Below are 14,885 nucleotides of genomic sequence, written 5' to 3' on the forward strand. Positions count from 1 at the left end.
AAACATATTTTATTATAACTTAAGGGGAAAATAAAAAGAAAAAAGGAAACAACACAATTCACTTTTATTTATTGTTTAAGGTTCTTTTTACACTGATTAGGAAAATAACTAAATCACTTAAATTATAAGAAAATAATTCTTAATTTGACTAAATTATCTTTTATCTCACATAATTAAAAGAGATGATAAAATTAGTTTTAGCAAATTATAAAAAAATTATTGTGTTTGGTAGATATAAGAGTAAAATTAGAAAAAAATAATTAATATTCCTTAATATTTTAAAAAATGTTGTCCCAAAAAAGAATCCAAAAGAGGGGGTGAAGTGGACTATAATTAATTTTTTTGGCTCTTGCTTAGAGCTAGACACTTAAATGAGTGTTGAAATGGTGTTCAAGTGTAGCAAAGAAGCTCAACAATTAATTCAAACAATAACAGCCGAAACACGCAATATATCCTCTTTTTTGAAGCTTTGAAACAATAAAGCACAGGCAAAAAAGATCACAACTCAATAAATTAATCAACTTTATTCAAGCATCAGCCATACTTAAAAATCATACTAATGTGTGAAGTAAACATCTAAGCAAATAACTCAGCACATATATATCAAAATGAGCAAGTTAAAGTGTTCAAATATTAAGAGTAGGGTTGAGAAGACTGAACACATAATGGTTCGGTCTCCAATGCCTATATCCACTTTCTCAAAAATCATTCTTTGAGCTTTCCTCTCTACTAAGTGACTCTTTTCAAGTACAAAAGTAAAGCCTTTTGCTTCAACAAGCTTCATGGGTGGTTGGCCAACCTCTACAGGAGTATCCTCATTCTTAAACTCAATTCAAGCTTCACCTATGTGCTTGGAAATCTTTACAACTCCTTTGAAAAGGATTTTGATTGTGTTTGGAAGTAACCCTCAACTCAAATTTACAGATTTGAATGGCTATTAAAGAATGAGAGAGTAGATTTGCTAAGAAAATGCTCAAGAACAATTTCAGCTCAATATTAAAAGCTCTCAAGAACAACTTTAGAATTTCTCACTTAAAGTATGACTTTCAATACTAAAACATAAGTAAAAATCATGTATTTATAGTGTCATTTGAAAAACTAGCTGTTAGAGTCACAAATATCAAGAAACTGGTTTGATTTGATATGTAAAATTCTGTCCTTTTGCGATATGTATCAGGTCTATGGAGATGAGGAAATTAGATGTCTAATTTCAAAATTATTTGTCTAAGGGCCAATTTTGGCATAAAGAAAATTAATTGTCTAATTTCAAAATTAGACATCTAATTTTGCTTATGCTTATCAAAATTTGAGGTTTCAAAAGGACATTTAAAAATTCATTTTGGAGCTTTAACAATCTTAATCATGAAGAATGAAACTTATTTAAAACTTTGGATTTGAAAAACTTTTATAGGAAAATAGTTTTCTTGGTCAATCAACTTCTTATCTTTGTACAAACCCTTATGAAATAACATACTAAGAACCTACTTGAGACTTCAGCTTCATTAAACAATTTCAAGCCTTTCCAACCATCTAAGTACATCTTCAAGTGATATTTCCTCATTCTATCGAAATCCTTTATTACTTGATATATCAAAGGCAAGCTGAAATTTATCTCAAATAGATCTTAATATAAGAATTCTAACTTTTTATATAAAAAAAGAAAACAACTTAATATAAGAATTGTGAGTATTTTGACTTAAAATATTAATTAGTTGAAAAAATTAATTTTCAAATTACATTATATAAATTATTGAGTTTAACTTTTAATTATATTGTTAATTTTACGAGTGATTAAGTTCAAATTATTTCAAATTTTATGTAATTAAAACAAGTTACAAGTCACTATAAATCCAACATATCCAGATCAAATTAATGAACCACATCAAAATTTATTACTTCTACGTAAAATAACATTAATAATAAATTAGTATAGTAATTTTTGTGAAATCCATAAAATAATAAAAATATTATTGAAAAATCTTTTACTAGACGGTGAAATAAAATTTTAGTTTCATATTTTACAAATTAATTTATTTTAAAAAATTTTAATTTTACGGTGAAAAATTTTAATTTATTTTAAAAAAAATAATAATTTATAGTCAATTTATTTTATTGTGAATAACAAAATGAATTAAATAATAATTTACTATTTTTTCCATTTTGCTGCTATAAATTTTGAGGGACGGCAATAATTACTACTAATTTTAATGATTTAGATATGTGGCTCAAAATGTTTAGATATAATTAACAATTAGTGAAAAGATTTAGCCTTTTTTTCTTTAATTTTTTATTAATAGATAGAACACATGCACATATGAGTTAATAATAGAAATAGATCATTGTTAAAATCATGATAACTTTAATATAATTTTTATTTTTATATAATTTACACACACTTCACATCTAATTAGCCTATATATATTGATGTGTACATATGCACTTATATACACACACATCCATGATCTCCTTTGTTCATTGTTCTTGCAATTTAGGAAAGCCAATGGGCAAATAAATTAAAAATAGCTAAAGCAAGGCATGTGGAACCTAACGTGCTGTTGCAAACTCCTATGCAAAGATTGAACAATAACAGCAAAGGAGAATTGATGACGTCCTGCGCCCTTCAAATTTCCCTTGAATATCAAAACTAGAAGAAAAAGTAAGCCAAATATGGCATAAAAAATTCCGTATAGCACAATTTCATTTCCATAAAATAAATCATATAAATTCCCATTCGTATAATATTTTATTAAAAATTGTGTGACTAAGCACAACAAATTAACAAAGTTTTAATTTCCGAATCAACTACACATATTTCAATTAAAGGAGACAATTTAATAATTGGTTTCGAAAAAAATTTAAGTTTGAATTTTGTTCCAAGTTATTTTATTTTATTTTTTTAAGTCTAATACGAGGAAAAATTATATAATAAAATAATAATTCTATATAGAATATCGTATATGGAATGACAATCCAATAATCAATGGACATGTATCTATGTGTGGTCCTAATGAGTAAACCTAAAACTTATAAAGAAAACTAGCGACGATGACGAAGAGAGTAATCTAGGGCACAAAGATTGTTATGATAGTATAGAAGGCAATTGATAGGATATTTATGTATATCCAGTTGGATTAAACCCTAATAAGATGAATTTAAATAGTATATAATTTAGATTTGAGATGGGTTCGAATTTGAAAAATAATATCTGTGATGGGTTTGAGTTTTGACTATTAGGTATTTAAACCGTTTATATAAATAATTAATTAAATATAAAATATATTTTTTATAATAATATTTATAAATTTTTATATATTATATTTTAAAAAATAAAACTTAAATATTTTATAGATTTATTAAATTTCTTAAATATAAATTATACATAAAAATATTTTTTATGTAAATTATTCATTAAATTATATAAAATTAAATAAATTTTAATATTTTTTTAATAATAATAATTAAATTTGAGACATATTAAAATAATTGAGAATAAATTTTAATTAAATTTAAAATATATTTAAATATTAAATATATTAATTAAATTTAAATTTAAATAGTATAATTTTCACATATATTTTATTTATTTTTATCTATATGAGAGTGAGAATTAGAGTACAGTGAAATTAGAGAGAGAGAGAGAGAGAGTAGTCGGCAAGCAGAGGACATAATTTAGTCATATCACGCATAGACGTATGCATGATTGGATCGTACATCTGGATTTAGCTAGGGAATAATTTTCTTGAAACCAGAGGACTGTGACTTGCATAGAAGTAACCCCTTCAATTTTAATTAAAATTTCTACTACAATATATTAATAATGGTGCATGGATGATTCTATCGTCGTCTTGTGCTATTGGAAACTTGGGTGCTTTATGATTTAAGAATTTTATAGGTTTCTGATTTTTTTTTTTGTTTTTTAATTTTAATTTATTATTAAAAAAATTTTAAATTTTAATTTTATTTTATAAAAATTCTTCTAATAAACTGCATCGAGTTTCTAGGATTGAAAAGAATAATAGAATATCTTTTTACCTGATTTCACTCACACTTAAAAAATATAGACTTTTTTAATCACTGAACTATAACAAAAGCACAAATACCATTATAACAATATGCTAATAGAAAAGAGATTAATCTTTATTGAAAAGTACTAAAATTATATTTATAAAAATCATGTTATAGTTTAGTAAAATTTTTTTTAATATAAAAATTTACCGTGTTAAAAGAATTTTTTATGAAATGGAATTAAAATTTAAAAATTTTTAATAATAAATTCAATTGAAGGGTAGACGGTTGTAGCATGCATATCTAGGCTTGTCTATATGGCAAATCATAACCCAATTGCAACAAAATCGCAATTATCAGGGATACGAAAGAGGAAATATTACGATTTTTGTTTTTGATGATCAGGAAATTACCTCATATTGCAATGTCCAGCCAAGCCAATAGATAAAAGACAATGTAAAATAGGTTGAAACTTGAATTTTCTTTTTTATTTTTTTTAAATAAACTTAAATTCAAGTTTAATGAGGTAAATCATTTGATGGATTAATTGGTTTAGTTGAGCAATTGCTTTTTTTTTTTAATTTTTTATTACGTGGTGTCTTTACTTATTTGTATGGATGAGATGAGATTAATTTATAGTTAGGCCATGGTGGTATGCAGTAAAACCCTTTTGATAATTTTAGTATTTGAACTCTTAACTTTATAGATAAATTTAGTCTAAGACTTTGATAAATGTTACAATTTTTAGATTAATTTTTATGATCAAAATAAAACTATTATATTCTAAAAATTTTCAGAGTTTGGATCCTTCACCAACTGATCCCTATTCACTAACTGCCAACACGATCATACCATCTAACTTAGATTGATCCTTATAAATGAGGCAACTTTCCACAAGATACAAAACTGCCGAATCAATGCTTAGGTCAGATTCCACCAAATTTTTTATACCATCAACAAGAAATAAATGTCTTATTCATTTTAATGACAAAGTGCTTGGCCAATGGGTGTAGTTTCTTTCATTTTTAGTTGGATTGATATCACGAATAGGTCTGTCCATGGATATATAGAATTGTTTAAATAAGGTAGATTATCTCTGAAAAAAAAAAGAGTAAGGAATATTGGAGAAATGGGGAACGAAGAAGGGTGGACAAAGGACGTAGGAGGTTCTCTTCCTGTTGAGAATGTGCAGGCACTTGCTTCCAAGAAGCTCAAGGACATACCACACAGATACATCCGGCCTGACCTGGAATTTGACGAGGTTTCCATGGATGAATCTCTCCAAATTCCAGTGATTGATATGAGCAAGTTGGTTCGAAATCAATCAGGCCATGGTGATGAACTGGGTGAGCTTCACAGGGCCTGCGAAAACTGGGGATTTTTCCAGGTATCCATTAAAATCCCATCTACCCTTAACAGAATTCTCTGTGTTTTTGGATTCTGAAGTAACTGTAAATAATGGTTGATGTAGCTGATAAATCATGGGGTTCCAGCAGAAGTGATAGAGAATATGAAGATGGAGATAAAAGAGTTCTTTAAGCTGCCATTGGAGGAGAAGATGTCCTGTGCTCAGCTGCCAAATGATATTCAAGGGTATGGGCAAGCCTTTGTTGTTTCTGAAGAGCAAAAGCTTGATTGGGGTGACATGCTTTTCCTTCTTTCCAAGCCTGCCTCAATAAGAAATATGCGATTTTGGCCTACTACTCGCACTTCTTTTAGGTAAATCATTTTGTTAAAGGGAAATATATTCTATTATATCACGATTTGATTCATTTTGATTTCCGGGTTGTTTTTCATTTAATTTTTACAAGATTACTATTTATTCATTTTTAATTTTTTCATATAAATCAATTTAATTTTGATCATAGTTAGTTGGTTAAGATTGACAGGGAAGCCAGTAGAGCTAATGATTACAGGGCAACCACCATTCGATTATAATTAAAAATCTAAATTATTTAGTATATCCACTTTTGATTATCATTAACCTTCTGATTTAATAATAAATATGGTTATAAATTAATTATTAGTCATTTATAAATACTTTAATCAAACACGTAACTTTTTAAAAATTTTAAATATTTATAAGTTCAAATTAACTTATAAATACTAAGCTAATTTTCATAATTAAAATTAAATATTTTTATGTTTTTTAAAACATTATAATTAAATTAATTAACCTTCTAATTTTTAATTATTAATATATAAAAAAAGATTTTGAATTATATATTGATATATAAAAATGTAATATTTTTATTAATAGTATATAATAATATATCATAAAGTATAACCTTTTATTAAAAACTGAATAGAAAAATAACTGAATGCATAATCTCAACTGATAGTCTAGCTATAAATCCATAGTTTTTTTATTGTTTTATTCTCTCCTGGCTTATATATTGATGCCCATGGTGTTGTTTTATTATTGAGTCTCCTGTTTTATGTTGGTCACTTAATTTGTATTAGAGCAACCTTTGACAAGTATTCATCAGAGGTGCAAAGAGTTGCAGTATGCTTGTTGCGGTTGATGGGCAGGAATTTGGGGATAGACCCAGAGAAGCTTAGAAGCATATTTGAAGATGGAACACAAGCGATAAGAATGAACTATTATCCACCTTGTGTAGAGGCAAACAAGGTCATGGGCCTAAATACTCACTCTGATTCCACTGGATTGACATTGTTAATTCAAGCAAATGAAGTTCAAGGATTACAAATCAAGAAAAATGGTAAATGGGTACCCATCACACCCATCCCTGGTGCTTTTATTGTCAATATTGGTGACATCATTGAGGTAATTAACATCATTTGCGCTACTTTCTTTAGAGTACTTAGGCCCAGTTTAATATTATTTTTATCCATCAATGAGCTTAGTTTAGTAGTATTGGAGTTATCTTTAGGAACGTGAGAGATCTTGAGTTTGAATTTCTCAATAACACGAAAATGGAATTTTGAATTTCAAATCCACGATTCTTATTGAAGCAGATAATGAGCAATGGGAAATATAAGAGCATAGAGCACAGAGCTGCTGTAAACCCAGAAAACGAAAGGCTTTCAATTGCAGCATTTCATGGTCCAAATTTGAAGAGCATTATAGCACCTCTGGAAGATCTTGTTAAGGAAGAGACACCAAATTACAAGTCCTTAACACATGAAGAATTTGTGAAGCTGGTTGTGAGCAGCAAACTTGATGGTAAAAGCTTAGTGGGTCACATGAAATTGGTACACTGAAGAAAGCTTTTGCCCAGTTTGGTAGAATAATTTTGTTAATTTGATCTTTGATCTATTAACTTAAGCTTCTCTCCTTGAAGCCTTGTTTAAATTTGTACTATTTTACCATTTTACCAATAACAGAAAACATATATATCATTAACCTTATTATTATTATTATTATTTTTATTTCTCTTGATTTTTCTCTTCGCTTTATCCAAATTACATGGTAACTGAAACAAATTACAGTTTGATTTAGTTAGTTGCTTAATTATTAACTAAATTGTACATAGCCTAACAAGAGAGCTCACAAAAGAAGCCCAACTCAAGAAACCCATTGGAAAGCATAACTTAACCCAACCCGTTCAAGCACAAACAATACACAAACGAGGAGCACAATTCACCCTCAACTCAAACAAAGCCCACAACATGAACAACACAAGTATATACAGACATATCCATATCAAGTGGGGAGCTCCTTTCAACTCTAATATACTTCAACAATAATGCATATATATCATGCTTTATAATCGAATAATTGAATTAAACTGATAGAATTTAATTATTTTTATAAGAGTAAATTTAATTTTGTTTAATTTTTATTAGTAATAATCAAAAATTATAAATTTTATTATTGATTTGATTATCTTTGATTTAATAATTAAATTAATCGAAATAACTGAATTCTTATTAATTAATATAAAAATTATAATTTTATTAACAATATATTATTTGTAATTATTATTTTATAATTTTATAATAATATTTAACTTATAATTATTATTTTATTAATATTAAATCTCATTTTTTATTTTCTATAAATACAAAAGGATTATAAATATATATTTATTAATATTTTATTGAATAATTGATAATATAAATTTTATTTTTCGATAACCGATCAAATATTTTCGATTCAATTTCTGTTCGGTTCGGCTCGGTTAATATTTTTAGAGTTGAATAATAATTTATTTAGCTGAAAATTGGGTTCGGTTAACTGAATGCTCATCCTTATATAACACTAAAAAAAAAAAATTTCAAATATGGATATAAAATTTTTGTTGATGAAGGCTTAATGATGAATTTTTATGGACAAAAATTTATTACTGATACTTTCGTTAATAGTAAAAAATTTTCGCCTTTGCTACATTTAGCGACAAACTTAGCGACGTTATTTTGCCATCACTTATTTTAGTGACGTGGTCACTATTGCCAAATCTCATGACCGTCAAAGAAATTTGCCAATGCTGTTGCTAATCCATCATTAATTTATCACTAATTTTGATTATTTTTAAAATAATTCATCGAAAATCCATCGATGATCCGTCACTGATTTTACATTATTTGTCAATAAAATTAAATTTTTAATTAAATCTTTTCTTTCATTCTTATAAATTTATTAAAACAATTCATAACAATAGACCAATTATAATGTTCTAGATCAATATAATTAAAATGTATATATTATTAAAATTAGATAATTCATACAAATTAAAGTACCTGATATTTAAAAAAATAAATTAAAATATGATCACATCTATAAAAAAGTATCACTTATATATATATATATATAACAATTTAGGAAAGATATAATGGCACGAAGAAGAACAAAACTAAAATAAAAAGAGGAAAAAAATAAATTTAAAATAAGGGATTTGGATATATGATTGTAATATATATAAATTATTAATAAATTATATATATAAATTATTAATAAATTATGAATTTAAAATAATATCATTTTATTTATTAAAAAATTTTGAAAGGATAAAGACAACTGAAAATGGACGAGTTTATACATGTGGTATCCAGAAAAAAAAAAAAAAAGGAAATTAATGATGATGGTTGATAATTAAGGCACATCAATTTATTAGTAAAAGCATACATATATAATAGAACATACATAATATAAAAGCATACATACATATATGATGGTGCCAAAGTTTTACATCATACATAATCGCTTTATGGTAAAAATAAAAGGCAACTGCATGCCTTGGAAGTTTTCTTGTGCCAACAAGAGATGTTCAGAAAAATATAAATACAACTTTATTTACTTTGCAAGGGCTTAGTAAAGGAGACGCAGGAGCTAGTCTTCTGAATTCTTCAGTAAATGTTTTTCTCCTGAAAATTGAAGAAAGAAATTAGTAAAATTAGTCAATATGAGCGACAAAAGGAGAAGAATTCTAATTAAGCAAGAATATATTAACAACTTCATGTAATAATTTTTGCTTATAAAAAAGAAAAAAATTTCATGTATCAATTGAAATCCTGGAAGCATTTTGAACTATACTTTTAGTCACTGTTTTTATAGTTAAATTTTATCTCTCTTATTTATACTGTTCGGCAGCATAATGTTTATACTACTATTTAGAGGTTGAGGAAGCAGTCCATGAAAAATTACTTTTTCTAGCTTTTAGAGATTAAAGGAGCGTTTTGACTAAAGTCAACAAGATGATAAACTAGTTTATATTTAACAACCAATCCAATAGCTATTTTTACCGAATATTTTTGCTTTAAATCATTATATAAATAACTAACAGTTACTAAAATAATTAACCGCTATTAAAACAACCAATATTATCGAACAGGGTCTAGAGATGGTAATTCATACTTACTCTAGTAATCTGTTTCAAATTTATAACAGACAATTAATTGAAAAAATGGATTTGTTTAAGGAAGTATTTTCAACTATATTAATAGGTGGCAACTCTTGACTAACCTGAATTTCATTTTAAAGTTGAAAGAATAAATTTTATTTTTAAATAAATTAGTTTTTTCTGAAAAATATTAACATTTTGACTTCAAACGACCCATAACTCATAAAATGACAAGAAATTGTTTTTAATTGATTATCAGCAACAACATTTATCAATTTTATTGGTTATATTAAAAGACAAAGAAACTTTAGACAATTGCAATTTACTTGCCTGCGTTTATCCATAGATTCGAATTCCCAGGAAAGTGCTTCTAATCAAATGCAGTTCTTTAACAACCTCCCTCATATTCATTCTGTCTTTGGGTGATTCTGTTGAACATGCTACTCCAACTTTGAATACCGAAAGCAAGCAACCTTTCTCATTAGCAATGCTTGTTTGGATCAGGTTCCCATTATTGGTTGACTCTGCTTCTGCACGTATTTCTATTTGCACATCTTTTCTAGCATTTGTTGCTGGTGTTTCTTTTATTCCACTTGAGAGAAGGGTTGGGTCCGTGATCTGCGCTAGTCTTTCTGGCAGTGTATCCTTCACAAAGTTGTGCAAATTTAAATGGCCTTCAAATATTTTATCTGTTGGCCTTTTTCCTGAGAACATCTCCAATACAAGGATCCCAAAACTATACACATCGCCCTCTTTTGATGCAGTACCACTCATTCCATACTCTGCATTTTATAGAACTTATTCAGGTAATGTCTCAAGTTGCACATCAATGTTGTGACACTCAAAGGACTATCAATTGGCAAGCAAACAAAGTACAATAGAAAAACTAAATAATTGATGAGCACATATATGAATATAACTAAATGACTCCATACCAAATTTGGTTGTTGCAATTGACACTGATATGAGAAAATGTATGTATAATTTACAAAATTACAATTTTTTTAAAAAAAATGAAAGTTTACTTTTTGTTATCATTAATTAAAAGTAGAACTAGTTTAGATGTTACCTGGAGGCATGTAACCAATGGTCCCCCTTATTCCAATTGTGCTGGTTTGAGTTTGAGATGCATCGTTGGTGTTCAAGAAGAGTTTAGCTAAACCGAAATCGCTTATGTGTGCAACCATGTCATCATCGAGAAGAACATTGCTAGGCTTCATGTCACGATGAATGATTGGAATTTCGCAAAGGTCGTGAATGTAATGTAATGCAGATGCCACATCAATTGCAATGTTCAGTCTTTGAAGAAAATTCAAGTTTATCGACTGATTATCGCTGTGGATATCGTGATGCAACTGCTTCTCCAAGCTTCCTTTACCCATGAATTCATAAACTAGAGCTTTGAATTCATTTTGTTTGTAATCAACGCTAGAGCAATATGTTAATAGCTTAACCAGATTCCGATGCCTCACTGTCCTTAACACCTTGCATTCTGCAATGAAGCTTTTTGAAGCACCATTTGCTCCAAGTTTGAGGACCTTAATAGCCACAGGTCTTTCCATTTGATTGAGAAATCCTTTATACACTGAACCAAAGCTGCCAGATCCAATTAAGTTATGGGCAGAGAATCCACTTGTTGCATCATAAAGATTCCGGTAAGATACATTTACAAGGCCATCAATTTCCATGGGTGCAGCAGACGAGCTCTTTTTTGATACTCTTCTTCGATAAGCAAATAGGAAGGTCAACATCAACAGGACAAAGAAAATCACACAAGGAATTATGGTTGCTAACTTAATAGCAGTGGACTTTCCTTTCTTCATTGCTTTAGTAGGGCATTTTGGTTGATGGAGTTCTGGCACACCACCGCAAAGCTTAGTATTACCCATCAATGACATTGCACTTGCGTTTCTGAAAACTCCTTCTGTTGGAATCTCACCAACAAGATCATTAAAAGAAAGATTTAAATATAATAGATACCTTAAACTTTGCAGGTCTTTTGGAATTTCTCCAGTGAGATTATTTCGTGAAATATCTAATTTCTGGAGTCCCTTCAAGGAAGCCAAAGATGAAGGAATGATTCCTTGGAAAGAATTTCCTTGCATGTAGAGATATTCCAAACTTAAACAAAGCCCAATGGTTCCAGGAATTTCTCCGGAAAGCATGTTTCCTGAGACATCCATGGTATTTATATTTGTTAGCTCTCCCACATCTACTGGCAGGTCACCGGTTAGTGAATTCTGTGATAAATTTAAGTATCGAGATAAGGAAGAAATACGAAGAACCTCCATGGGTATAGATCCATTAAGGTTATTTCCTGAAATATCCAAATATTGCAAATTCTGGCAATTTCTTATACTTGCAGGAATATTCCCTTCCAGATTGTTCTGCGAAAAGGAAAGTACAAACAATTGAGTGAGATTGCCTATAGAGGATGGGATCTGACCTGACAATCTATTTTGTTCTAGGTTCAGCTGTTGAAGTTTTCTTAATTGTCCCGCAGAAGAAGGGATGACTCCAGTGAAAAGATTGTGCCCCATGTCCAATGAAATTAAGTTGATGAGATTCTCTAATGCTTCAGGAATAATTCCCCTGATTTGATTATTTCCAAAATACAGCTGGTTAAGTTGAACTGACAGATTGGCTATAGAGATGGGCAAAACACCTCCAAAATGGTTTGAACTGAAATCTAACATTTTCAGACTACTACCATTTTTCAAAGATGTTAAAAAGGCTAAGTCACTTGCGGAATTATATCCTAGATTATTCTCATTAACATTTAGCCACCAAAGACTTCTTAAATTTCCTAGACAATTTGGGACTTGTCCTACAAAATTGTTATCGGAAAGACTGATTCTTTCCAATTGGGATGCATTGCAAAAGGAATTTGGAATTGACCCAGACAACAAATTGTATCCAATACCAATCTGTCGGAGATTTGGAAGAGTAATCCCTATGTTGTTTGGTAGGCTACCACTAAACTTGTTTTTTGTAATTCCGATCGTTCTAAGAGATGAGATATTGGAAAGGGATAAAGGGAATATACCAAATAGATTATTTTCTGCAACACTGAAAAAATCTAGGCTTTTTAATTGGCCTATTTCATCTGGAATATTTCCCTCCAACTGCAATTGTGCTGCAGCAAGGATGATAAGCGATGAAAGGTTGCCAAGGGAAGGTGGAATTTTTCCACTCAGATTGTTTATACTGATCTGAAGCACTTGAAGCATTGCCAAAGAACCAAGCTCTGCAGGTATTTTCCCACTTAGCTTATTCACTACCAGGTTGATTATCCTGAGATGGGAACAGTGGGTCAAGTTGATTGGAATTTCTCCTTCTAGTGTGTTGTTGTTGAGATAGAACCTTTGCAACCGAAACAAATTACCAACTTCTTGTGGAATTTGACCATTGAAACTATTGTTTCGGAGGTTTAGGACTCTTAAAAAACTCAAATTGCCAATATATGGTGATATGGATCCAATCAAATTGTGGCCTTCTAACACCATTGAACTGACTCTCTGGTGGCGGCGACTGCAAGTGATTCCATACCATTGGCAAAAAGGGAGAGAATCATTCCATGAGTTGAAGATTTCATGTGGATCACTGACTATCCCTGATTTGAATTTGAGCAAAGCAAGCTGATCAGTCTCATTTCCTGAAGAATGAGCTTGCATGAATTGCCAGTTTAAGGAGAGGAAAATAACTAGTTGAAGATAAACAAGAAAAAGCTGAAGCAAACTAGTATTATAAATCTTCATTTGGTTGGGAGTGAGAGGTTACTGGGAGATTGCTTAGCAATGGTTATCGTGATGTATATATAAATATACAAAAATGGAGTTGACGTGTTGCACAGATTAATTTGCCAAGAAAAATTCAAATTACTGTAGCTTATTATGATGGCTCATGGAGATTACTTTCCTTAGGCCAGAGTTGGTGGGGCGTCCTTTTTAGGCATTGAAGTGGATCGGATGAAATACAGCTAACTCCATTCAAGATAGCTTGTCTTGATCTAGTTGATATTGGACCACTTAAATGACTATTCTAAAATTGTAGTTGAACACTTAACTTATCAATTAATGTACAAGTTGCTTCTTTGTACTTAGATCGGCTGTTTTTATTCTTTATCAGTGATCATCTTTGAGTAATAATAAGAGATATGATTATCGAACATATATGACATACAAGAGTTACGAAAATCAACCTGAAATTAGAGCAAAATCAGACAGCTACCTTCATGATTTGCAAGAATTGATTTACTGTTTAATTAGTTAACTAATTAGGAGAATCATTCCATGAGTTGAACATTTCATGTAGATCACAGCTTATTAGAAAAGCCATTTTAAAATTACGATAGCTTAATTAAGGAGAGTTCTTTCGCAAGTGTTGCAGGTGACCGTTGATGGCGTGCATTTAATTGGGATGAAATTCACCCAACTCCATTCAAGATAGCTTGACTTTATCAAATCCAAAAATATTAATATCGGATCCACCTAAATGTACTATTCTATAATTCCAAAATTGTAGTTGAACTTATCAATTAATGTGTAAATTGCATGTTTCCCTTGATAGTAGGGATGGTATTGGGCCGGATTTTTGCGGGTATCAGATTCGATTGAATTCTAATAGGACGGATTTGGATATTATATAATCGGGTTTGGGTTTGAAAAATAATACATGTGGCGAATTCGGATCTGGTTTGGGTTTTATTTATTGAATATCCATTACTCGAACCCATTTATATAAATATTTAATTAAATATAAAATATATATTTTTATAATAATATTTATAAATTTTTATATATTTTATTTTATATAAAATAGAATTTAAATATTTTATGAAATTATTAAAATTTTAAAATATAAATTATTAATTAAAATAATTTTTTATACAAAATATTAATTAAAATATATAAAATTAAACGGATTCGGGTTTTTTTCGGATAATAATAATTGGGTATAGGACGAGTTCGGATAGTTAAGAATAAATTTTAAACGGGTTTGGATTTTGATCACATTAATCGGGTTCGAGTTCGAGTAGGGTGATTTTCACGGGTACTTTATCCGTTGCCATTCCTA

The 14,885-nt window shown here is 29.2% G+C and overlaps 2 protein-coding genes across 2 annotated transcripts; one reads left to right on the forward strand and one right to left on the reverse strand.

Annotated features, from left to right (window-relative positions):
• Positions 1 to 4,912: 4,912 nt before the first annotated feature.
• LOC131180797 (S-norcoclaurine synthase 1-like) lies at positions 4,913 to 7,408 on the forward strand. The gene is made up of 4 exons (XM_058148510.1): positions 4,913 to 5,392; positions 5,477 to 5,724; positions 6,469 to 6,793; positions 6,985 to 7,408. Exons 1-4 carry the CDS (start codon positions 5,135 to 5,137, stop codon positions 7,228 to 7,230), a joined length of 1,077 nt encoding a protein of 358 aa, XP_058004493.1. The 5' UTR covers positions 4,913 to 5,134; the 3' UTR covers positions 7,231 to 7,408.
• A 1,744-nt stretch (positions 7,409 to 9,152) lies between these two features.
• Positions 9,153 to 13,650, reverse strand: LOC110649799 (putative receptor-like protein kinase At3g47110). Its single transcript, XM_058148508.1, has 3 exons — positions 10,879 to 13,650; positions 10,140 to 10,591; positions 9,153 to 9,333 (listed from the first exon to the last, which is right to left on the reverse strand). Exons 1-2 carry the CDS (start codon positions 13,565 to 13,567, stop codon positions 10,146 to 10,148), a joined length of 3,135 nt encoding a protein of 1,044 aa, XP_058004491.1. The 5' UTR covers positions 13,568 to 13,650; the 3' UTR covers positions 9,153 to 9,333; positions 10,140 to 10,145.
• Positions 13,651 to 14,885: the final 1,235 nt, after the last annotated feature.

Source organism: Hevea brasiliensis, chromosome 6 (assembly GCF_030052815.1).
Source record: "Hevea brasiliensis isolate MT/VB/25A 57/8 chromosome 6, ASM3005281v1, whole genome shotgun sequence".
NCBI lineage: Eukaryota > Viridiplantae > Streptophyta > Magnoliopsida > Malpighiales > Euphorbiaceae > Hevea > Hevea brasiliensis.